This window comes from Notothenia rossii (assembly GCF_949606895.1).
Source record: "Notothenia rossii genome assembly, chromosome: 5".
NCBI classification, from domain to species: domain Eukaryota; kingdom Metazoa; phylum Chordata; class Actinopteri; order Perciformes; family Nototheniidae; genus Notothenia; species Notothenia rossii.
Window position 1 is genome coordinate 86,963,132 of NC_136903.1, and position 27,837 is coordinate 86,990,968.

At 39.2% G+C, this 27,837-nt stretch overlaps 1 protein-coding gene across 1 annotated transcript in view; it reads left to right on the forward strand.

Annotated features, from left to right (window-relative positions):
* cntn4 (contactin 4) overlaps nucleotides 1-27,837 on the forward strand; it is a 174,086-nt gene that overhangs the window by 62,254 nt on the left and 83,995 nt on the right. Inside the window, 1 exon segment of the mRNA XM_079683091.1 lies at nucleotides 9,946-10,041. Coding sequence (XP_079539217.1) covers nucleotides 9,946-10,041 — 96 coding nt within the window.

The window sequence follows — 27,837 nt, forward strand, 5'->3', positions numbered from 1 at the left end:
TATTGAAAATGTAAAAGGATTTATGTTCACTGATGTTACTTATTGTGACAAATCTAATGGACATGTTATTTGAGATATCCCTCTCAGGCAAACTGTGTGCTTTCATGCTTTCTTTTGAACTCAAAGTGAACATGTGCACAGCTGTGTGCGTTCTAAAAAAGCATGCCTTTGGTTAAGCCCCCCCACGATGTCCTCCCTGCATCCGAAATTATGTTTTTCCAGTGCTCTCCTCGAGCCCTTTCCACAACAATGCTTCTTTTGCTCTTTTTTTCACTGTTGAGAGTGGATGGATGGATAAGGGGGGGGTGGGGGTGTCGGATTTTACCAGGATTGCAGCATGCTTTCAGCACGGGCGAGGCCACGTCTGTGGATCCGGCCAGGGACAATCAGCGGCTTTAGTGAAGTCGACATGGCCACTTCACAAATCACAACAGCTTTGATCTCAGCCAAAAATAATGCCAAAAAGACTTTTTTTTGGAATAAATTCAGTACCTTAGATGTCTCTTGTTCACTTTGTACTACAGGCTCATATTTTGGGGAGGCTCGGGTGCTTTTATCTAACCTTCTATCGGGCCTTCAGATGAAAGTAAGTGGGTACAAAAAAAAAGCTTCTGTTGCCATTTTGGAGTGGTCGGATTGTTTCGAAAAGACTCACACAAATGCATTTTGTCCATTATTTAAGACCTTGTTGGGATAAGAAAAGACTCTTCCCATTGTCTTCTAAGAGACAGCAAAATAATTCATGCCGCTAAAGGTAAAGAGGTGAAGGGAAAGCAGAGTAGATATTTCAGCTCCAAGCTCTCATCAGCGATCTGTGATCACCAAACAGAGATAAAACTGGGAAGTCAATTAGCCATGCTACACGAATCACCTTTGAGTGACAGTTTAGAGATAACCAGACAGCAAGCATGCCTTAAAAAAACCTTGTGGAAACTAGCAATCTGTAAAATATCACAAGCTATAAAAATAAATGGCCTAATTTCAACACGCAGGCCAGATTGAACGCTACACACACCATAAAGCTCCAAGAACGCATCTTAAATCCATATCTTGTCCCCTTCTTTTTTTCTCAAACACTTTGATGAGTTGGTTGTCACGCTGCCGGTGTCAGAGACTTTTTACTGCACAGAAAATATAATTTGGAGGGACAGTGATTTGCAGAGTAGAAATGATTGTAGACAGGAGATTTATCATCTTATCTATGGACTGCACTCAGACGCTCAATTATTCTGGTGTGGAGACGCCGTGTTGTTTTTCCAGTAAGGAGCAGGGACAAACAAATTCATAAATCATACTAGTGCATTTACATGTAAATAATTCACACTTCAGACGCTGAACACAAGAAGCATAAGTTGAATTGCTTGGAGGAGTAGATATGACGGCATTATTTCAGCGTTTATTCTTCAGATCGAGTCTCTGACAAATCATTGAGCTTTTCTTGTCCTCGGATGTGACTGATAGCTTATCATAGGATTACTGGGAAATCCAGAAATAATAATAATAAGCAATGTATGCATTAAGTCTGTCTCAGTGATTCCATCATGTTTTAGAAGCAAAGGCCAACATGCAACCCATTATCAAAGGTTGTATTTCTTTGTGAAAGTTTAACAGTGGTGATGTTCAACAAATCAAAAACTATTTGTATTTGTTGTGGTTCAAGTTATATTGACCAATCACATTTGAGCGAGTTTCTTTTGTACGTAGAGGGTCCCCGCGGATCCTTAAAAAGTCTTACATTTATTTTAGGAGGGGAGGTATTAAATTGTATCTGGGGCAGAATGAATGAGTGTGCAAGGGAGGAAATGGTTTCCATTGGTCTACTGCCATACCATTTTTGTTTTTGTTAATGCAAAGGCAGTCATGTTGGGTCATGTGCGCTGAATATTTCCCACTATGCAAATGCAATACAACTCAGTAACGGTTTATACTGTTGTCTAGTTAATCGATTTGTTTGTATTGGTATTCTTTTTTCCTTTTACAGGTCTTAAAACGGTCTTAAAAGTTATTACATTTGTACTTAACACTAGAACCGCCAGCTGTATACCTAAAACCGCCAACGGGTAAAATGTACCCGCTAGATTTTCAAGGTACAATGTTCTTTTATTTATCATACAGAACAGTGAGTTTTGATCGCACAGGGATGAAACTTATACCAATAGAATCTGTGGACTCTCAGCTTTTCATATGATATAGGTTGTGCAGATAGCATGAAGTTTAAAATATTGCTAAGAGTGCTGATTTAAACGCTTGGTGTTAGACTTGTGTTTTGTTTAGGTACAAATCTCTCTATCTCTCTCTATCGATATATCTGTAATGTTCTGTTCTATGAACATATAATTGTCTACATAAATAGACGACGCGGACTACTTCTCTCATTCCGAGTGTCCATCTTTCTTCAACCGGCTCGTAACCTGCACACATGCATTACGTCCTCAACGTGAGCTCAGTCATCCAAGATCTTGTATTCTCCAATATGTTACACTATCTATAACTATCTACCTGTCTATCCATCTATCAATATATCTATCTATATATCTATCTATCTCTCTCAATATATCTCTATCTATAAGGAACCGCAGTAGACAAAAGGCGTTGCTATAGCAACACGTCATGTTTACGCTGCATTTTCTATGAGGTAAATATTACCCGCTGGCGGATATAGGTATAAATGGCATTTTTTTTGGCGATTTTTTCAATCTGACTTCCTATTGACAATTGTTAACAACAGAGGGTGCTACATAACACACTTTCAGGAAAAGTCACGGACTGGGAGACTTTAATATGTTATTGAACAAAAGTTACATACAATCAAAAAACAGCTGCGGGTAAAATGTACCCGTTGGCGGTTCTAGTGTTAAACAATGTGCAGATACCCTGAGGAAAAAACTGAGGTGATACGCACTGGACTAAATTCAATCTCACACAAACATTATGGTTGTTGAACGTTGTCTCTCAACAGATTGGTGCATTATAGTTACTTCAGTCACTTGTTAGCCACCGTCGTTTTTATGACACATATAAGCTTCAGATATTCACTACTTGGGTAATAACTGACGTATTTAGAACAAAACATTAACATGTCTTCAGCGAGTGGTAACCACAGACCTTTTTTCAGGCTTCTAACCACAAACACGTTAAAAACACTTTGACTTGGAGACGAGGAGACCGGAAATTGTGAAATGCTTTTCCGGGTTTAGTTAAAGACAATATACACATGTTTATTGCAAGTCAAATAAATAGGGTTGATGTAGGAACAATAAACAAAGAGTACTTTCACAAAAGCTATCAATATTCAGGAGTTAGAAGGTGAAATAAAATACATAGGACTGTGGACAGATTTCTGACAGGTAAGAATAGAAAACAGGTGGTGCGTGTCAAGCAAACATGTCAGTCAAAATTGAAGTGCAGAAAAAAAAAGTCTGTTCAGTGTCAATAAAGCAGACAAGTATTGTGTCTTATGTGCATAAAAGCCTATTAAATAAGTAAGAATAAAACTATATTTAGCTACGTTACCTCCCGATCATTATTCATGGTTGAGTGAGATAACAATTTGAGCACATTGTGTTACCTATGCTCACCTCTTATTGCTATTCAGAGTATCCTGCTATGCCAAAACCGCCAATTCCCCTTTATCACTCCTTTCATATTATATATTGAAGTTCGGAGTCCTTCGATGTCACACACCTGCACTCTCTCTATACAAACCGTCCTTGATGAAACCCAGTGCACCACTGTGAGTTTCTGTTGCAGCTGGAGGGCAACCGAAGGACAAACACTTCCTGTTGCAGTCACTTCCTGGGAATCAAACTCCATCAATGCGGCTTGAAGCGCTCCCGTTCGGTTGGAGTTGAGGCAATGTGAACTATTGTCCTGCTTTGCTAAGTCTCATACAAGTTTTTTGACATTTCCTCAGCTTTCCTCAAGCCCTCCAAAATGTTTTTCTGTACTGACGGAGGTGCAAATACCCCAGAGGCCCAGAGAGTGAAATAAAAAGGGAAGTATTTTCCCGCAGATATTTACTTTAGTCACACTGAGAAGACAGGGATATATTTTCAAAATAACTGTAGCTCGACCAGCATGATGAATGAATAGAAAAGGGTCTACACTTGGTGGTCATCCTTCGTGTATTAAAAGTAAATATATTTAGCATTTTGTTGACCGTAGCATTTTTAAATGTTTTTATTGTTGGAGCCAATGTCTCAAAGCCAACGTAATTTCACCGTTTCGAGACAAACTAAGCAATGGAGACATCGATAACTTGTTTTCTGTCCGTTGATTTTCATATGAACAAGAACATTTATGGGCTTCAAAGAACTAGAATCTCAGTTCTACGATTATGGCATTTCACATCCATAAGTATTATTAAAGTACAACAAACATTGTAATCATTAAGCCTTCATTGAATTCTCTGTTAAGCATGCTTTTTCGCCGTGTTTCCAAGGTATGGAATATTCCAGTTTTTCCACTGTCAATCACTTGGGGATAGCTACCATCACCTATCTTGTTGAAGTTTAAAACAATGTTCTTGGGTTGCCTCAAAATGCTCTCTGGAAAACATGGCTGCAGTGTTTATATCTAACGCTTTTATTGGCAAAGGTAAGAATTTAAGGGGTTTAGCTATAATGCGCTGCCGTGGACAAAGTGGGAGCAATAAAGAATTTGATTCAGACTACACAGCCTCTTTAGTATTATGTTATCACCTTCATCAGTAAGGACACAACTCAAGTGTTTCCCTCCTCGTCGACCCCTTCGTGCTGTAGATGGAACCTTCATTTCCAGGGAGATTGCGACCCGGAGGCAGACCGAAACAATCGAAACGCCAATGGTGTCATTATCCCACAGCCATTACAATGTGCTCTGCTTTAACTTCATAGTGATAAGTACAAGCAACGAAGACGTGTCTATTAACACTTTGAAAGAGAGCTTTGTATCAGGTTTCCACATCCCTGACACATCAACATGACCCTAAAGTCCCAAATCTGGCATTAATCTTTAGAAAAGTATACGGAGTTGGTTTCTTAATAGGGCTTAAGAGTCTCAAATAGCTATTAGTTAAACTCTGCTCATAGGTTAAGAGGAGATTTATGTTTAAAGAAATAATCAGAGGCTGTTTCTTAATTGACTTGTCCGGCAGCCAATATGACATATATTAACTGACCTTATAGTCCTCTTCATAAATCACTGAGCCCAATCATTTTACATTTAGATCACTTGGAGCTGAACTAATCAGTAATCTCATTTTAAAGTGGATTGGTTGCAGTTTTGCACGGAGCAGGTTGGCAGAAGAGAGCCCTCGTGTCCGCACCGCTGCTCTAGAGTATGCTGCGTGTTATAGAGCAAGGTTAATTAAGGTTAATTCTTCCTATTAGGACAATATGTGTGGGTGCATGTGAGACCCTTTGTCGTCCTATATTACTTTCTTGTCGACTGTCTTTTTGTTTGAAGCATATTTAAAATGGGAATTGACCTTAAAGTAGACACAAAGAAAAAACAGAAACGTTTAAATTATGAGTTTTACTTTCTATGAAGTCTAAAATTCATTATAAACATATTTCACGTGCAATGTATAGAAGAGGATTAAAGCCATATCGTGATTTTTTTTAGATCAAACGAGATTTCTAAGACAAAAGTCAATATTCTGACTTTTTTATCGATTCAGACTGTTTTCTCTGATATCTTTGGTTACACAGGATGTATCAACGTATTTTGGGTAGTATCAACCGTTTAGGTGGAGTTTTTTTCAACATATATGTCAAGAGGGAAGGCAAGTTTATGTATATACAGTAGCACGTTTCAACACAAGGCAATTCAAAGTGCTTTCCAAAAATAGACAAACAAAAAAAAAAACATTAATAGCAGTTCAGGAGAAACATATTATAAAATGGCATTTAAAAACACTCATTTAAAAGCAAAGACACAAATGTAATATGTATATGTCCGTCGTTTAGTTGTTTACCATCAACAAATTAACAGAAATGTGATTAAAATAATTGTTTATGATTATTAACCCAATACATTAATTTCACAATCATGTGTTTGATGTTGTTAACACAACTTGCAATGTATTTAATTCGCCTTAAGCTACAAATAAATATAACACCTACGGGAACGATATAACACTGTGATCTTGTTAAAAACTAAAAGAGAGTGTGTGAAAGGTTTTTATAACGCTTCACCTTATTATTCATTGTAAATTGACTTTTAATGTGATAGGATTTTTCCTGATTAGGTTTAAAGGACGTTACTTATTATACAGAACTATAGGCCGATACGGGTATGTGCATAGGCATGGGCGTTATAGAAACTGCTGTGGAATTACCACACAATCATACTTTAGTTGTTGTTTGAGTGGAAATGGACCAAGATAGATAGGAAGTACTGATTGCTTTTTGATGCTATGCTAATTTAATAACGTTGCCATGTTACTACAAATTGCTATAATTGATTTGTGTATACAGTTTGATTGACATTACGGTACAAAATGTAATTACATGGGCTTAAAGTAGTTGCCATAAGAACATTTATCTTTCCCCCTCCAACGAGTTATCAATGAGGCTTCCATTTGATTTGTGAATTAGATTTGCTAAGGTCTACCAGGATATACACCATTAGTGCAGCTAGTTATTGGAAGTGAATATGACCTGCTATTGTTTCCATCAATTGTCAAATGAAATTGTGTTCAATGTAACATTACCTCTGGTGTCAGGACCATAGCAGGGATAGCTTTGTTGTGTTCTGTGGTGATGGGCACGATGAATGAAAGGTAACCAGAGCTATTAAAATCCTTCATGTGTGACCCGCCACAGCAGCACTCTGCTTAGCGGCTGCAGATTGCTGCGTGTCACTATTGATACGCACCGTTTTATGTTTTCTTATGATGCCTTTCGCTCATGCAAGGCTTCCATTCATTATGTGGAATATACAATTACTAGCTCAGGGTACAGTAATAGTCGTGATTATTTTTTTCATTTTCTCACTGACTGTGTCTCAAGCTGCATGTAATCAAATGGCAGGTATGACTGTATGTCCTTTGTCACATGCAGTTCACCACGCCCCACTGAAATTGACTTTTAAAATCAGGAAAATAAATTAAAGCGTACACTAGGGCTGCTCAATTAATCGTATTTTAATCGCAATTACGATTTTGGCTTGCAACGATTACGAAAACAACATAATCGAAATAAAAGGATTATTTTCTTAATTTTTAAAAAAAAATAATTTTTTAATTATTGGTTTTTCCAGTTGAATTATACTTAAAGTTCAGGGTAATCACATTTGATGTTTTCAAAGTAAATGGATAATCGTTTTTAATAATCGTGATATCAATTATTTACCCAAATAATAGAGATTATGATTTTTGCCATAATGGAGCAGCCCTAGCGTACACATATGTGGTTGCGTTTTAATCCGTGTCTACATTTAATAGCCACTTCTCTGTCGGGGTTGTGGGTTTTGACGCACCTCTCTTTGTTTCCAAATACATTTAGCGGAGATCGTTGTTGAATCAGATGAGGTTTATTCATTGGTCCAGACGGCATAGAAACAGGAGGACACATTTCCTCGCTTCATAGTAAATAAAAGTTATCAGTATCAAAAAAGAACAAAAAGAACACGGTCAAAAGACTTCAGCTGTGTCCCATTGTCCTGCCATATAGGCATTTAGCCATGCACGTGATACCTGACAAATAATCTTTATATTATTATTAAGCCTAACATTCAGACCATAATGATGAAATGAAAATGGCTCGAACAACATGTTATTTTTAAAGCTGTCAAAATGATCGCGTTAACGGCGGTAATTCATTTTTTGAATTAATTGCGTTAAAATATTTAACGCATTTAACGCATGTGCAGAATGGCCCGCCCCATACATCCCACCAGTGGCAGCGCTGGGGTAGGCTACAGCCATACCAAGAAATGGCTTAGCCCCACCATGAACAATGATGTTAAAGTAAGCAAAATAAAGTCAGCCAACTCGCGCGGAGTAAATTGCACAGACAGCAGTTAGTAAGATTGATTTCAGTAGCCGCTTGTCTGGAAATACCGAAGACTAGAAACGGTTTTTAAAACTTTTGTCACGTAGTGATCGTCTTCTCAATAGAACATCTTTGATAATGTCTTCTGGCCAATCAGAATCAAGATAACGGCGTGGTGTTGTTGCAGGAAGTCTTGACGAAGAATACTTTTGCTGTAGTACATCTACATCGATACAACATTACGTGTTGATAGAAATCAACACGTAATGAAATAAGACCCCACGGTTTGATGATTGATAGGTCTGTGGGCTGTCTTTCATTTTGACACACTGAACAATGTTATAATAAACATACTGTATGTTAAATGGATATATCCGCCTTCTTTCATTTATATTTCCATTCCCACAACAATATATATAAAGAAATGGCATATTTTGGACATAGTTCGAATGGTGATTAATCATGATTAATTAATTTTTAAGCTGTGATTAATCTGATTAAAAATTGTAATCGTTTGACAGCCCTTGTTATTTTTTAACAAGGGAGGAAGCACTAATTGGGGGATTGGATATTTGACGGGAAACAAAGCAGGTGCTACTGAGTCCTTGGGAAGCTAACATTAACTGTGTCACACCTTCTCTTATTTGCAACACGTTGGTTCAATCAGGAGGCTTCACTGTGAGTGCAATAATAATTGTATCAATACGTGCACCAAAGCATGGGAAATTTAATTTGACATCAGCGATCATTGTGTAGAATAGAAACTCTGCTCACTCTCCCTATGGACTCTGGTGTTGATTCTGGTGTTGATTCTGGTGTTGATTGTGTCATTCTTGACTTAAATATGTATATATATATAGTATATATATATTGTCCTTGTTGATGTTGCAAATGGAGCTGCTGTGATGCAAGAACAAATTAAAACTCAATCTGACAAAGTGTTATCTTATCGTATCATGTGATGCTCATAACGTGTTTTTGGCGTTAGATATGGAAGAGGAAGGTACTCTTATATTTCTGTCATTCATCTGAACTCATGAATTTCCATGCCAACCTTTATATAATGTAGTTTATGAAGTGTTAGATTATGGTTCTCTTTGAATCCCATAGTATTATTTTTTCAAACTTAAGGAAATGCATGTAATTGCAACATTTGATGATATCAAGACCTGCTTGTTTTTGGCTTCTGTTGCTTTTGTTTTTATTTATTTTCAAATCCCTTCAATGTCCTTTTTTTTCTATCGTCAAGCATTTATTCATCCGACCAGGCGGTGCTTCTCTTCATAAAATGAAACCTATTTACAAGTTATTTATTCTCTTATTCCAGTTAAAGCCCCTATTGGGACCCTTTAATTCACATCTTTCTGGTGTTTGAAGCAATATCACAATGGGTCTTGGATATCCACGATATCCACAGAAGCAGGAAGGGGCGGTTTGGCCTGAGGCAAAGCCAAAGGCTATTTACCAGACAAGAACAGGTTCACTCTGGAAAACGTTCCTTACACTAGCACGGAGAGGGTAATGGTGTTTCTGTATTTGTGTAAACTTTGTCTGTCGAGCTGGTGCAGTGGTTCAGTGGTTTGGACTGCTGCCTCACACACACTCTGGGGTTGAACCTTTGCCCCTTGGAGTCTACAACTACTGTATTTGTCAGGGTTAAGCCTTGTTTTCTCCCAGTCTAAAGGAGAAATAGGCCAAGAACTCTCCGGTACTTTGTGAGAGTGTGGTGAGTTTATCTCAGTGAGTTGTATAATCAACCGGCATCCTGTTGTGAGTGTTCTTCTGCCTGCTACACACTGCTTTGGGCTCTATAGGCTTTGACCTTGAATCTGAGTAAGAAGAGGCAACAAAAACAGGGTAAAGAAAAATGATAATCTGTTCACGACGGTGCTTTCATGTGTTCAGATGAATCAGCCTCTGACTTGGGGTGATTCCTTTTTACTAACTTCCCTTTCTTTTTATTCTTCAGACTTGGAAAACTTCAAGACCCACAGAAGAAACTCTGTGTCAGTGCGCGAAGGCCAAGGAGTGGTTCTGCTGTGCGGCCCCCCATCGCATTCAGGAGGTAACACAATACTTTCTCATTTTTAATGACCTTTACTCACTGTCGGAGTGACCTAAGCTTTTAATTGCCATATCTACACTGTTGTTCACATAACAACAAAGCCGACAGGCGAAGTAAACAGTGTGTGGAGGCTGCCTTCAATTTACACTGGCTCATCTCGCCCCTATGCACCCTGACATGAACTGGTTAAAATGTCGCTTTGAAATAATTGAAAAATGTTTGCTTTCATGTTTCAGCAAAAGCCTCATAATAGGAATCTGGAGGGAAAAAAACCTTAAACAAAACAAATGCTAAACCAGCAAAACACAATATTTGGTAACCCTTTTTCTACCATGCGTATCTCGAAAATGCATTATGTGAGAGGAGCATGTGACCTAAGTCTTTCATTGCCATATCTACACTGTGGCTAATGTGCACATGGCAATACAGCCTTAATCTTAAATCTTTACACCTACCGTAATTTTCGGACTATAAGCCACACCTTTTCCCCTATTTTTCGACGCTGCGGTTTATATAACGGTGCGGCTAATCTATGGATTTTTACAGCTAACGGCCAACACCTTTAACTCTATGGGCTCTATGGCCGGTCCGCGGACCCCCACCTTTAAGCGGCGGGTTCCAGCAGGAAAAGCTGGAGGCCGGAAAAGAGTGAGACAGGTAGCGCGCAAAAGTAAAAGTGGAACCGAGAGTGGTATGCCGCTGCTGCGGCTTATATTCAGGTGCGGCTTATAGTCCGAAAATTACGGTAATTGGCCAGATAATTATAAAAAAGTGAATGAGAGGATAAAGTTTGTCATGTTTTTTGATGGTGTCTGATTGGGCTTGAGCTGTTTAAGATCCAGATGGTATAATGGCACCTTTGTTGTAGTAATCAACACATTTACATATCCCACTATGTGAGATATTTCGAAGTGATGCTTGCATTGCCTAGGTGTGAGCAGTGTTCGTGGGGCCTTGGGGAGTTTGACATCTTTGCATCTTGGAGACTCCATTTCAATGTGTTTTGGTTCGAGCCGTATACCTTTACGCCTCATTTCAACGTCATTGTAAATCTACTAGGCAGTCCTTTTCTCTTATTTCTCACTGTTTGTTCTCATTCTAAAGGCAGGCAATGCTCTGGATGAATTATTGAAGGTATAACTAGAAGGGCTTTTAGATGAGAGCAAAGACCTCTGCCAAGGCCATTTCCATAAGTGAAAAATAATTATTGTATCCGCCCATTGATTCTGATCTGCTCCAATTATGAATGGGCACTTCCTTTGCTCATCCTTTCCACGAGTTCCATGAGGCCATTACTGTTTTTGTTTTTTGTTTCAATCACACCAACAAAGAAACCAAATCCAACCAAATCAAACATGTCTTCTTGGAGTTAATGTTTTCTTTGTAAATATTAAATATGCAAATCTAAAAAAATCACGAGGCTTTTTAGGATAATTTTTGTAAAGCAATTGAAATCATTATGAAAACATGATGATTATGAAGTACTATTGTAAGAGAAACTTCTGCAGCAATGGAGAGTCAGGACTCAGAGAGACACGAGGAGAGTTGGAGCTTTGATGTCAAACAATGATGTTTATTACAAGTCAACGGCCCGAGAATTCATATCACAAGTCACAGCAGCAAAAGGTTCTGACTGCACGGGTGGGTTGCCATGTCAACTCTGATCAGCCTCGCATCTTGGTAGACCCTTTAACTAGTTTACAGAGAGTCAAATCCACATATTGGGGATGGGCGTACACATCTGGGGGCACAGGAGATGTCTCTCACACTCTCGCTGTGGTGCTTAGAAAGCCAGCGTTCTCACAGTCGTAAACCATTTTGTGACCGAGAGTTGAACTGGTTTATCAAGATAGCTGGAGCCTCCCATTCCTTAAGAAAGATAACAGAGCCAGGGTTTAAAATGTTAAATATTTAGAAGTAAAGACAGAATTAATCCCTAACAACTATAAGTATGTTTACAATGCGTTTGAGACATCACAGAGTGCTTAAATCTAATATTCAATAAATGCAACATTTCGCTGCAGTTACATTAAAATATTCATGTAGGTAATAGAGATGGTTTTTTTGTGTATGTTGAGTCAGAAGAAAGCATTGCAGGTGTTACAATATGATTTTGGAATACTGGAGAAATAAGATTTTTTGAAAACACCAACTAATTTCCAGGTTTAGGAATCATTCCTGCACCACTAAGGTATGAATAATATGCTAATCAGTCTTCTTGTTGCCATGCAGAATACTAAGAGAAGCCACTTAGCTGAAGGCAGGACAGCTACTGTATAAATTCTGTTGTGAAGCTTTTCATTTATGAGTTGAAACATCATTTCTTTCCGGCGAAAGCTCTTCACATTTCTGTCTAATTGTAGTAAATATTTCGTTCTGATGCTTCTTCTCTTCGCTTGCTGGAACTGTTCGATGCAACAGCTGCTTGGATTACATTTCTCTAATTGAAAGCCTTCTAACTGATATCCCTGATTCATGCACTGGTCCGCGGGGGTACAAATGCTGCTCGCCCAGAATGCATTGTAATTGTTTGGATCCTGTCAGGGTTTCTACCTGGTGAAAGCTTGGCAAGCTCGGTGCCAATCTGGAATTTTATTTGCAAGTAGTTTGGCTGACAGTGTCCTATTTGATTGTTCCCTATACGGTGAGCAGTAGCTTGGCGGACTCTTTTCATATCTGCCAATTTATGCTGAATTAATCCAATTAAGGTTTGTGTTTTAACACCAATGGGGAAATAATTCCAACATGTCAGGCATCCTCAGGCACATGAAAAGCCCCCTCAAGACACTTGTCTCCCCACTAATATACAGAGGCAATACACGCTGTCAATTAGAAGTCCATTTTACTGAGTTACATCCCTCAGCTGTAATAGAAGCCGTGTCATTCAGCCGGATACACCCACAAGTCACTCGGTTGTTATTATGGTCCTTCTTGCATGAAGCAGATGGCAAAGTAAACAGTGTGTGGATGCTGCCTTCAATTTACACTGGCTGATCTCGCCCCGTAGACCCTGACATTAAATGGTTAAAATGTTGCTTTGAGATAATTGAAACATGTTTCAGAAAAAGCCTCATAATAGGAATCTGGAGGGAAAAAAACCTTAAACAAAACAAATGCTAAACCAGCAAAACACAATATTTGGTAACCCGTTTTCTACGATGCCTTTCTCGAAAATTCATTATTAACATACTTATGTGATATAAGTATCATTGTTCATTATAATTCCTATATATTTGTTATTATGTTTCAATCCATTTGAACAGGGATTATACTGCATACTGTACAAGAAGACAGTGTTTATTTATATGTGAATAATTTATAGGATAATTGTTGTAAATAATTTGAAATAATTATGAATATATGATGATTATAAAGTACTATAAGTATGTTTACAATGTGTTTCAGACACAGAGTGCTGCCCAATATTAAATGCAACATTAATATATTCATCTAAACAGAAAACAGCACACTCAAAATCAGGATTCAACAGGCTACCCCACACATCCAGGCCAAGCTGTTGGACACACACACACACACACACACACACACACACACACACACACACACACACACACACACACACACACACACACACACACACACACACACACACACACACACACACACACACACACACACACACACACACACACACACACACACACACACACACACACACACACACACTTGCTTTCCGCCAAGCTGGTCAGAGTGTTCAAGCCGCAGCGATGAAAACAATCAATCTGCAGGGGAATGCATAAGTGTTTTGCCAGTTCTGGTTTCCTTTGTTGACCTCATACGTTGCGTTTGTAACATCTAAATGCCACTTGCCTCTGCTTGTAGAGGGGAATACTGCCGGTAATCTGGCAACATAGAATTATATTTTCTTCCACGCCACGCTGAAACCAAAGTGATTCCCTTTAAATGTAGGATCGGACATCTTTTGACTAGAATGTGAGTCAGCAAATTAAAATGTAATTTGATGCGTTTCTTCAAATGCTTTTAAATTGGACTCAAAATGAGTGGCGTGAAACATGTCAAAATATAAGAAGAGATTATTTTAACTGTAATTATACTTTGTGATATTTCTCCCTGTGTGCTGACTGGCTTATGATGGAAGGATATGACTTGTACCATGTTTGTTTCATGTATATTCACTCCTTTTCTCTGAAATTTCAACACACATGTTTTTATTTCTGTTGGTGTCAGTAACTCTATGAACATGAAGTATGCTCCTTTTGAAAACACTTTTTGATTTTGTAGGCGTAGTTGTTAAAAAAAGGAACGTGTGTGTGTGTGTGTGTGTGTGTGTGTGTGTGTGTGTGTGTGTGTGTGTGTGTGTGTGTGTGTGTGTGTGTGTGTGTGTGTGTGTGTGTGTGTGTGTGTGTGTGTGTGTGTGTGTGTGTGTGTGTGTGTGTGTGCATTCATTTCGAGGCATATACCCACACACTTTAGTTTATGGTGTCTACTGCTGTTGTACATCCTCAGGATTGCACAAAATGTGTATTAATCCACTTCTGAAAATAGTCCCTTATAAATGCACAATGTTCCCCTGTGAGTACACTTTGATAAAAACCACAGGGTCCTGCTGTGTAAGCTGATTGCTGTCTTCTTGAACTTGTGACCTATTTTTAGAGATATAAGGAACTATGAATACGTAGAGCTGGGATAAAAATACAGGGTAGGAAAGAAAGTAATTTTTTATCAGTTTAATAATTTATTCGAAATTGATAAGAAAAGCTTTCATTATTTTAAAGGGTATCATTTTTATCATATTTTATCATTAACTGCAAATAGTTATTCAATATTTAATTGTAATGCACGCCGTACATATTATATTTTTCAATATATTTTTATCTCTATATCCAGTGGTTTCATGCAATTACATAAATCAATTGTCAGGCTATTTTTTCAATCATGTCACTCCATTGGTCTACATTGAAATATGTGTTAGAAACATAACATGTGAGGATGAGAAAATTAGGGTGAAACTATTTACATTTCTAAAAAGTGTGAACCCTCCTAAAGCTCAAATAAGCTTTCCAGAGCTTTTATGATAATTGAATATTGTGGACAGTAGTCGGAGGCTGCGGTGCCTTTCCTCGTGCTTTAGCAACGGAAAGCGTTCAGGAAGCAGCTCCGTCATCAATCTCTGCTGTTTTTATTATTTTATTGCAAAACTGTTTGACCTGTCAGAGGACTGCGATTGGAGCATGTTTTCACATACATCCACTGAAACAAGAAGGCTATTGAGGAAAAGGCCAACTGCATCACCACGATACGACAAAATGCCAGGATGTGAGGGAATCTGCAGGCAGCCTAACAGCGCCTGGGAAGCGATGGTGATAATGGAAGTTTATATTCATGATATTCTTCCTTTTCTCTGAGTGCTATTTGACCTCGGCTGAAAACATTCCTGTCCTGACAATTTGCATTGACCGAAATATATTTGAAAACGCTTTTGTTTGTGTATGTGACTCTCATAAAATTGGGGACGGCCATTACAAGTTTCTATGTGTGGGGGAATAGAGACACCTGTGTGTTTCTCTGCCTCAAACCCTGAATACCCAGAGAGGAAATAAAACCAGATTAAAGATGTGTATACATGTCCAGTGCTTGTAGTGCTCAATGAATCAGTCAAATATATTTTATACAGCCCAATATCACTACATTAAACATATGTCTCAGGGGGCTTTACAGCTTGTACAATAGGTTAAAAACATCATTCATTAGCAACATAGGCAAACCAAATAACAACAATGACATTGTGAATATATATACGAAATAATACCCTGGTGCTTCAGGCAGGACCAAAGCAACATCCACGACTCATGATCCAGACGTAACCTTTCATACACAACTCCTGCCGGGCGCTGAATTAGTTACATGCATGTGTGGCACACGAGTGCATACACAGATATACCGGGTTTATGTTCAGGGGAAACTGAATCTTTAAGAAATACAGAATACATTTCATTAACATTAAGATATTACGATGGTGATGGAAAATATTTGTGAAACACTAACGGTGAAGTCTTTTAACAATGGAGGCGTGAAGAGGCTCTATTACTGTATGCTTTTTGGGGTTTTCCCTTTCAGGTTAAAAAGATCATTCATTAGCAACATAGACAAACCAAATGACAACAATGACATTGTGAATATATATACAAAATAATGCCCTGGTGCTTCAGGCAGGACCAAAGCAACAGACACATCCACGACTCATGATCCAGACGTAACCTTTCATACACGACTCCTGCCGGGCGCTGAATTAGTTTCATGCATGTGTGGCACACGGGTGCATGCAGATAAAGAAAAGGAGAAGTAGTAGAAGAGAGGAGAAAGGTGGAAACCCCCCAATAGTCTAAGCTAATAGCAGTCTATAGTGGTTTAAGCCCCGAGCCTGTTTTTCAGGTTTCAGGCTCAAAAATTACATTCCCAGAACAAATGACCATATCCTCCCTTCTAAAAGGGGAAAATTAATCATCTTTTTTCTCAAAGTAATGATAAACCTGTGAGTTGGATGTAGACAAGTCAGAATCAATATAGATGTTTTTTATTTTAAAGAAAATTCAGATTGAACATGGTAAAAAACTGTAAATGATAGTGTCCGTCCAAAACATATTTTGCACTTATAGTGAAAAGTAACCTTGGATGATGGGTTAGTCGACTAAAAGCTTTTGGAATCCAAAGTACAACAGATAATAAGTACCCTGTATCAAGATTGATGCAAAACAATTGATATTTGACCTTTTTAGACAGATTTAGCAAAAAAAAACTCTCCTGGGGCCAATTGGGTGGATTTTCCTTATCTCTGGCCCCCCTTCTTCGATTTTGACATGAAATGAAAAAGATCAGTTAAATGAGTTTTTTCCCGTTATTTGGATATAAAATATTCATAGTTTATTAAATATTAAGGTTCCTTAGACGTTGTTTCCTGCAAATGAGGCGATTTCGGCCCCGGAACCGGGTCCGTGGGGCTTAAGAGGTTTTAAGGCAAGCCTGAGCCACCCCTAACTATAAGCTTTATCAAAAAGCTTGAGTTAATGCTTCACTAGTCACTAGAGTGCAGCATATTAACTCAAGGTGTGTACAATTCTGAGGTACTTGAGTGTATTTATTTCATGCTCATTTATAGTTGTTTATTTTAAAATTTATTTTACAGCTTGAGTACTAGTTACTTTAAAGATTTAGATAATTAATACAAAATATGAATTGACACATACATCGGGATGTGTTTTCATAGGTTAATGAGACATTTCAAATGAAAACATAACAGTAATGAACACATTATTGTAAAACAGTAACTTAATATTCTGATATTCTGGCACTACAGTCTAATACTGTTTTTACTGGTTGCTATTTCACTACCTAACACCGCTGTTGTGTAATAAAATTACAATATCTTCTTTCACAGTTTATTGATGTTTATACTGGCTGCAAAAATAATCATCCCTTATTATATGTTTATATTTATTTTGCATACCTTGACCCTGATTCAGATTTTGTACTTTTGTTACTTGAAGTACATTTTAATGCTAATACTTTTACTTGTGTACAATTTTTTATCCAGGACGTTTTACTTGAGTAGAGATTGTAAAACCTTAGCATTGGTACTTTTGTCAGGTAGAAAAGTGCTTCTTCCGCCTCAGCTAAGAACTAGAAAATATGTATTTATCTGTAGTTTACACTTCTTGACATTCCTCTGGCATAGATGACTCCTCGGTGTGGCATCTGCAGCCTGACAGAAAATAACAAGACGATAATGACTGTCAGCCCACCTTCCCGCCTTCACGAGACCTCATCGCATTTTAATCAAATTCAGCATGTGGCTGGCACGTTCAAGGGAAACCTGTGCACATCCTTATTCAGCACCATATGTTTGCAGGCGTTCCCATAGTAGAGGGACCCCTCGGTGTGTAAGCCCAAGGCTCTCGAGGGTGTCCACCTGCCAGGGGGGGGGGGGGGGGGTTTCTCAGAGGACACATTATGCATGAAGACAGCTGTCCTTACTGCTGTATGCAGCGCGGGCTCGTCCATGCACAACGACGTGTTTGGACAGAAGCAAAAGTATGTTACAGTAGATGTTGCTATAGGATCACACATCTGCTGGGTTCATGTTCAGGGGAAACTGAATCTTTAAGAAATACAGAATACCATTAACATTAAGATATTACGATGGTGATGGAAAATATTTGTGGAACACTTACTGTGAAGTCTTATAACAATGGAGGCGTGAAGAGGCTCTGTTACTGTATGCTTTTTGGGGTTTTCCCTTTCCTGTTCTTTTTATTTGTTGCCACCATTGCCCCACTTTAAGCGTCAGTTGAGGATCCAAATTATCCGCATTTCTCCTCCAAAACCAACGGACAATGTGATCAATACTGTTAAAAACACCATAAAAAAACCAATTAAATGTAAAAATGTTAGTCTGGAAAATAGTAAATTAGTTTAGTCCTATATATTTAACAGAAGTGGTTGAAATCCACATATTAGTCCTCGGGTTTGTCCACTCAATTGGAACAACCTATTGACTTAACGTTATGAATTTTTTTTTTTGTGTGTTAGTTATCTACCTTTTCGAATCATTCAATATAATGTGAGAAAAATTATATTCCATTCATCCATCTTCTCCCGCTTATCCGTGGTCGGGTCGCGGGGGTAGCAGTTCCAGCAGAGAGCCCCAAACGTTCCTTTCCCTGACCACATCAACTAGCTCTGACTGGGGGATCCCCCCAAGGTGCTCCCAGGCCAGCGAAGAGATATAATTCCTCCACCTGGTCCTAGGTCTACCCCTCGGTCTCTTCCCTAGGGAGGCGCCCAGGTGGCATCCTTACTTGGTGCCCGAACCACCTCAACTGGCTCCTTTCAACGCCCTTATTGTATTCAAATAAATAGAACCACTTCATGCACAATGTCACTTATAATGTCAACCAAGGAGTTAGAGATGCCTTTGAGGTCACTATGAGATACTGGTAACATCACAAACCTTTCTACACTCTGTGAGAAAGGACATGTTTACTCCAGTGCTATTGGTTGATGATACTCTACATGACTCATATTTAGTATTCATTCATCGGGGAGTACTCTGCTCTTAGTCTGATTAGCTGAAACGACACATTTCACGATCTCCATGAGTAATCTGCTTTCAAAATCCCACACTCAGTCATATTCACCCCTCTTCATCTGTCTGGGTTCTTCAGCTCTCTGGATGGCATGTCACTGTCACACCGCCCATGCCCAACACGCAGAGCCTTTTCTCCAAACCCCTGGCAATGTTCGATGTATTGTGGCTCAGTTATCTTACAGTGAAGAGAAACTTCAGTGACAAGCAGCCGACAACATGACAGCAGCATGAAATGGGATATAGTGTATTTCCAGACGGTGACACTCACTTGATTGGAGTTTCTAATCACGTATGAAAAAGGTCACAGTGGAGCCTGAATGCAGAGCGCATCATTTCCCAGAAGACATGTGTGAGTGACATGCTTCCTAAAGCTCGTCATAAGCTCCTTAAAGTTTACATTGCTCATAGCTGTTGTTGTCACTGTTACATTTGAAGTGTGAGGAAGAAGCAAAGATTATGGAGCATGAAAGTTCACATGTATACATCTGTTGTGTGTAAAACACATGTAGAGGCAAGGCAAGGCAAGGCAAGTTTATTTATGGAGCACAATATTAAAACATAGTGCAAAAGAAATATATATTTACTGTAAAATTAAGGCTCTCAATTGATCTGGAAAAGTGTAGATATATTTTCAAAAATGGCCAAATAATCATTGTCAACAAATTCCAGCTTCTCAGTTTTAAATATGTGCTGCTTTTCTTTAAAAAAAATGACCTTGTCAAAACCCAAATTTGGATAGGTTTAGGGAAATGTTTAAGAGTTTGTTCACTACCTAGACCCTCCAGAAAAACGCGGGCAAAAATCCTTGATTATGCGATTAAACATGCAGGGTTTTTATGTGATTTTATGCGGTGAAATATGCGGAAAGTTGCGAAAAATAATAGATTTTTTTTTTTAATATTGGGCTGTCTTATTTATTCTCTGTCAGACACAACCTGCCACTAACGTTAAACCCCTTCACTATTCAATTAAACACATTCAATGTTTATTTATTGTAAAAGCAATGGGGCTATTTTAATCACACTCTCTGTCTCTCTCTCTCTCACACACACACACACACACACACACACACACACACACACACACACACACACACACACACACACACACACACACACACACACACACACCCACACACACACACACACACACACACACACACACACACACACCACACACCACACACCACACACCACACACCACACACCACACACCACACACCACACTCACACACACACACACACACACACACACACACACACACACACACACTTCTCCGCCTCATTCTGTTTTCATTTACTCGTTCGTTATCTGCAGCTTCAATCTTGTAGGCTACTCACTTCGTTTCTTGTAGCCCTCGAAAGGGTGTTGGAGGTTGATGCCTCGTGAACGTGAGTTGTTTGGCTTTCTTGTCCGCAGCAGCAGAAAGCATTTTCGATTGTTTGAATGAATCAAAGTGGGTCTTCAACGTCGACTTTCTCTTATGCTCCAACACACAGTTGCACGGGGTGCAGAATAGTTTCCCCCCACTTTCGTGAAAGACATCGGGGTACTGCTTTGCCCGGTCTTTAGCAGAAATGTTCGTCGTGTGAGTTCCACACGTTCACTCTACGGTGTTGTTTACCTTCTGTGATGCGCGAGCTGATGACATCACGTCATCATCATCACTACTTCACGTCAAGACAAGTTAACTTTTTTTTCCCTCAACTTTGTTTGGAAAAATGCGGGGATTATGCGGCCTTTTGATAAATATGCGGCCTTTTAAAAATCTGCGCCATTTTGCTGATTATGCGGTAAATTCTGCGATCACAGAATCGCGATTTTCTGGAGGGTCTAACTACCCTTTGACATATAAGTGTAGATTGATACCACCAATTGACATACATTTAAAACAGTCATCAAAAAGCCAAGATAATACAAATTGCAACAAGCTAAAATAGAATAAGACGGGTACAAAATACAAAAGTTCAAGATATGAGTAGTTTGATTGAAAGCGGAATGTTTGAAAGAGGTGTGAGTTGCAGTGGACCTGCAGTTTTCTCGAAGTTCCAGATTTATAGGGCACAATAAATGAATGCTGCTTCTCCATATTTACTTTTCTCTCTGGGGACAGAGAGCAGACCTGTCCCGGACGACCTGAGAGTTCTTCACAATGTACCAGAAGATCAGAACAAACCATTCAGTGCTGTCTTAACACATGAAGCCGCTGTAAAGACCTCAAAACTGGAGTGATGTGTTTGTCAGAACTAAATTCAGATGTTCCCGTTAACTTTCCTTTAGTGTGATCACACCTCTATCCTCTCAGCAGGGCTGCAGTCACACGTCATGTCCTCAGGTTCCCCGGTGTCTCGGCATAAACAAACCCCCCCGGTGCCCCCGGGGATTTCATCCCAGAAGAAATTCGCTGTCATCTGCTGTGCGAAGGGAAAATAACAATTGTCGAAAACATGACAGCTTCGTCTGCAGCACCCTGCTTGCTTAGCAGAGCAGTGGACCGTCATTGTAAGGTTAATCCATAAGACCTCATAGCTGGGCAGCCTTAACAGCTTTATTACTGCATGTGCTGGTGCAAAGAGAGCCGCTCAGTTAGTGGGGTTGTTCATTGCTCTCAGACTGTGGAAGCTTTGAACTGCAGGTTAACAATTCTTGTAAAACAATAGCCAAACACATTTTTCAGGTTTCCTAGTGCATATAAAAAATGTTATAGAATATTTCTCAATCATTGAAGTTTCTGGAATTCAAAGAAGGGGACCTGTTGGTCACACTATATGCAGATTATTTACTTGACTAACTTGTTAGACTTCTATGTCAAAATAAATTTAAAAAACGAAAACCTATCCATCTTTGTTTTTGGACCCGAGCAGCTCAAGGCTACATTAGCCGCTACGTGCTTAACGCACACTAATTCTGATCAAACGATCACTATGGTTTTCCTTCACGCTGCAATGCATGATTTTTACGTTATCATTCTATATGCTGATTATTTTTGTTGGACTACTATGTCAAAAAGTATTGAAAGAACAACAAAAATGTAACAAAAGAAACACATTTTTACAATTAAGGTCCTGGAATGTATTGTTAAATTACTTTGTTGACAATAATTTGTTGACAATTTACTCCTGAATAGTTGAGGGGGGAAGACAACACGTTTTTAAATATAACAATTCTGTGGATGCAGGGTTTAAAAGAAGTGATCTGATAATGACTTTTATAGGAAGCCCCTTATCTCTGCTTGAGGCTAGCAGCTCAAGGCTACATTAGCCACTACTAGAGATGGGAATTTGAAAGCAAATGTATATTCGAATATTCGACCCCCCAAAAAACGGTTAACCGAAATGTACATATCCTATAAAAAATAAAAATAAATGTGGGTAATGTTTTTACAAAAAGTAAAAATGTCATTTGGAAAAATAAATAAATACATGTTCAAATAAGTATAGAAACCAAGTTGAATTTGTCAAATGTATTAAACTTGTGATCACAGTTTGAACAGTTGACAGCTATAGACGTAGAGCTTTCATGCTTAAAACATATCTTGGTTTTCTGATGGATTTGGACATAAACGCGAGTGAAGTATAACCGGACGCGAGAGAGAGAGATCAGCACCTGCAGCTCTGCTCGCTGTGAGGGACCGGTGAGCGGAGCCACACACACCTTTAGACCTAACACACTTATGGCACTGTTGTATACATTGAATTATTCCATTTGATCATATGTAATCAACTTAGGCACCCCTCCCAAAAATCAATGGACTTCTCTTTCAAAAAGCCCGTGATATTAGAGATGTTTTTGTGACTCTTGTTAGGTTACATTTCCTGGTGGTAAAAAAGTATTATTAGCTTGATCTGCATCAGAACAGCAGCTGTATCCCTGCTCCCGTCTAATGAGAGCAGGACCATGGAGGATTCGTGTTGTCCCGTATGTCCCGGTGGGCTCAGTCTTACCTGTTGAAATAATGATGCAAGCCGTTGCCTGTGTTAAAGTAGCATCATGTATGTTGCAATCCCCTTCCTCTTCTTCAGGGAACACAAGTTACTGTCATAACATTTGGATTTCTCAGAGGTACTTGTCTCGGTTGTGTTCTTTCGAATACTAAAGTAAGTTACCACTAGACATCTAAGGTTTATTCAATAACAAATCTTCTCTGTAGTTTAGCTAGGATCAAAACATTGTTTCTGTTAGGGTTCTTGAAAATGATGTTGGGAAATTGTAAAATATACTCTCGTATTAATTCTAAGCCCAACAGTACGATTCTTAATCTATTTATTTTTATGAATTTTCATTTTAACATGACAATCACAATGTATCTAAAATATATATCCTTCATTTTTCAGGACATTTATAGTATCAGCTGTCAGACTGACAATAACACAAATATGAATCTGTAAATGACAAATAAATATACAAATGAGAATAGCTTTAATAAGACGACCAGGCCAGTCACACCTTCAGTTATTTAATGCTGTTGTCATCATTGTGTTTGTTGTTTTTAATGTTTCCTGTTTTTAAATATAAATGTTCTCTCGTCTTGTTTTACTTTCTGTTTTTGTGTTTTCCCTCCTTTCTAATTGTTTGCCCCAAAGATGTTCTGTCCTCTCCATCTGTGTCTTGTTAATGTAATTAATCCTGTCTCTATATATGCTTGTCTGTCTTGTCTCGTGTCCTTGTTGCCTATCTGCTTCCTAGCTCCTTGTTTTTCTTTGTGTCATCCTGCTTTGTCTCTCATGTGTGTTTGCTTCTTTCCCTTTCTTTTACCTGGCCTGCTCTTTAAGTTTTTGTGTTTTTTTGGCAACAGCTTTAATTGAATTGAATGGCTTTTTGTTCATAATATTTGTAAACATGCCTCTCTGCCTTTATACTGCATTTGGGTCCTGCCTTTCATAAGCCCTTATGGAAACTGTATGAATCAAAAACATAGGCCATGTGTGTCACCTCTTTACTGCTACTCACTGGCACATACACTTTAGGAAACCTACACACACACACACACACACACACACACACACACACACACACACACACACACACACACACACACACACACACACACACACACACACACACACACACACACACACACACACATACACATACACATACACATACACATATACACACACACACGCATACCATGTACATTGCTTCAGGGGACATTACATTGACTTACATGCATTTCCTGGAGACTTGTCCTAACCTTAACCATAACCAACACATGCATAACCCTAACCCTAACCATTTTGGGAATACTATAAGGGAAGCCAGTCCCCACACGTGACTGTGTAAAGATATTTAGGTCCCCACAAGGATAGTAATACTAGGACACACACACACACACACACACTCATACATGCATGCATAGCGCTGCATTCCATATGCAGCTATAAGTGTCATCCTTTATTCATTCAGCAATGGGCAAGAACAACAAAAAAGGGACCTGTGCCAGAAAAATGTTGAATGTCTAACTCAATATGTAATGTTGTCATTACCACTGACTACCTACACGCAGTTATTATTTAAATCTCACCTACTTCTACTGTGCAGCTTACAACTAGCTTATGTCTTCTAATGTGACCAAGACATCCTCCCTGCTCCTACAGTTAGCTTTAAAGAGACAATGAAGTAGAGTCTGAGTGCAGATCAGGCGTGACACACCCCAGTCCTGATGCACAAAGGCAGAGCGCGGTGCTGCTTTCATGCGCACTCACTCTCCGTCTGACAGGCCAATGTCAGAGCACGCTGGAAATATATGGTAATTACTATCTGAAGAGTCAAAGGGAAGGGGAATGGATTATCTCAATGTGGCTACATCACAAAAACCACCACACCTTCAAGATTTCCTTCAAATGTGTAGTCCAGTCCCCCTCCTGTGTGTCACAGTGGATCAGAGGCAGCAGGAGGAGCTGAGCGGCTGTCAGCTTCTGTCTTTCTCAAAGCCAAGCGCATTAATGGGCTGCCAGTGTGACCCAGCCGCACTCTGTACTACACGATAACTGTGTTTAGGTGCCGACCTAATGCTACCGGCCTCTATTTTCTAATGGGGAAAGACCTTAAAGGGGCACTCAAGACCGCAATCGCTTGTCCGCATCTCCATTAAGAGTTGATGTTTCTCTTGTGTGTGTGTGTAGCGTCCCTGCTTTGCCCCCACCCCGAGGCTCTGAGTACACAGAGCATGTGCTTCCTGTCCTGTAAAGGAAGCAGTTGAACAGAGGATTCTGGGAGCCTGGAGCAGATATGGGAGAACTGCACTCAGAAACACAATGGGAGATGTCAGTAGTTTAACTGAGGCGCGAGTTGCTTTTTACTTGTCTCTGTGCGGAGAGTTCACAGATTCCCCTCGCAAATCAGAAGATGTGTGTATTCTAATTGGACCAAATGGTGTGTTTGTTTCTCTCGGTTGACTTTTGGAGTCTGCGACCATGTTGTTGTTTTTTTTCTGCTTGAGCACGCCTCCCCATAGCTCTGGAAGTATTTTAGGAGAAGCGGTTCATGTTGTGTTTCCCCCCGTTTGACACGACCCTGCAACCCCTACTTCTCATTATTGTAATACCACGCCGTGACGCCTGTAATCAGAGAACGACTCAGTCTGGGAGAGGCCGAGGGGTGAACGCTTTTGTTGCAAATTTGCAGCATTTTGCAACATGTCCACGTCCCACTGCTTTGTAATTGGGTGATTAAAAATGCATATTGTTGTCACAGTGTGGTACTACACGATTATTAATATCAAATGATGAGGCTGATAACATGCAGAGGTCGGAAGTCAATAAGTACATTTACTCAAGTACTGTACTTAAGTACAATGTTGAGGTACTTGTATTTGAGTATTTCCATTTAATGCTACTTCATACTTCTACTCCACTACATTTTAAAGGGGAACACATTTAGTTTTACTCTAAATAAACTAAGAGTCCTAATATCTAAATGCTTTCTAAAAGTCAATCAGAGCTTCGTTTGTCTACAAGTGAAAAACGCCACTTGATGCAACAATATTATCTAGACATGTCACATATATAAATATAATTATATACACACATAACGCAAAATGATTAGTTTTTTACTTTAAGTACATTTTGCTGATAATATGTATGTATGTACTTTTACTTGAATACGATTTATTATTATTTATTTTTTTGACAGTAATGTATTGGTATTTTTGCTCTAAGCATCTGAATACTTCTCCCAGCACTGCCGACATGTTATGGTGCCAAAGTACCCCGATGTAGCAGTATAACTTTTGTATTGACAGAGAGCTGCTTGATCCGTGTAGCCTGTATCCAAATGAATATGTATTGCTTTTAGCAGTAGATGAAGACCCCCTCCAGGGAGTTTCAGTATCTGGTTAAGCTCTGGGAGGCAGCAGGAGGAAGAGAAGCGAGCCAAGGCCTGTATGGTGTAGAAATTAATCACATTAAATGAAAAAAAAGAGACATGGGTGTTTTTTTTTCGCTGGCTGACGTCAGTAACTGTAACAGACACACGAGGCCTGCCAGTTGAAGTAATCATTGAGTGCAATTGCTCCACTTGGCAGTGACTTTTTTCCACTGCATTTTGTTTTAAATCAGCTGTCAGCAGATGATGGCATGCTCATCTTTTTAACTTTAACTCTGATGATGCCATATTTACAAAGCTGGAGAAACATCTACAAGTACAAGTATAAGTACATTCCATTTACAACAATTTAGACTGAAATGTGCATCTGTAGTGTATTCCTTCAATCTCTAATGGAAGTCTTTATTGGATGACACGGTCTCATTTATTTGTTGGATTTATTTAGAGAAATAATGGACTCATTTGATTAGATGATGCACTCACCTTGTAAAAACAGTTATATGGTGTCCTCTGTGGCTCTGAAGGAGCTTTTCAAAGTCTAAAAACATAGCCCAGATGATGTCATCAGGGTTAACTCGGCTTGGGTTTGGAGATATTGTTATGCCTATGCGACAGCTGTGGCCAGAGGCAATATGTTTTCATGTTTTCTCTGTCTGTCCGTCTGTCTCCTTCTCATACACAACATATTTCTGGAATTATTATTTTTTTTAATATGGCAGAAACATTCATTTGGATTTAAGGATGACATTATTAGGAATAGCTGGTGAAAGTTCAAGGTCACTGCGAGTCTCTTTGGTACAAATTCTGCAGATTTACCAATTGGAAATTTGAGTGTACCATAAGATGCATTATGGGAAATGTAGGACTTGGCATTTGAAGGAAACCCATATTTAAAGGTCTCATGTTGTGCTTTTCCGGTTATTACCCGTCCCCTTGTGTGTTATGAAGGTTTTTATGCATGTAAACGGTCCGCAGAGTCAAAACCCTCAAAGTACAGCCTGTAGCGAGTAAAACTCTAACACAGAAAATACCTCCCCAAAACGCCTCGTTGGAGATACGTCATTGTCCATTGTTTACTTCCTGGGTATCATGACGTAGGAATGGTCAGTAGCCGCGCCCAGAGCTATGACGCGATACGTTCATGCGGTACCCTGAGCCAAATGGACCAATCCGTGGATCCGTTAAGTTACGTCCGCGGAGCCGTTACGTTAAGCCCCCGCTGATTGGTCCAAATTGACCAATCCACGGACTTCCTCACACACACACTCAGTGCAGGCAGCTCTGCTGATCTCTCCTCCCTGGCTGCAGACTGATAACAGACAGTTGGGATCGCGGCGAAATGC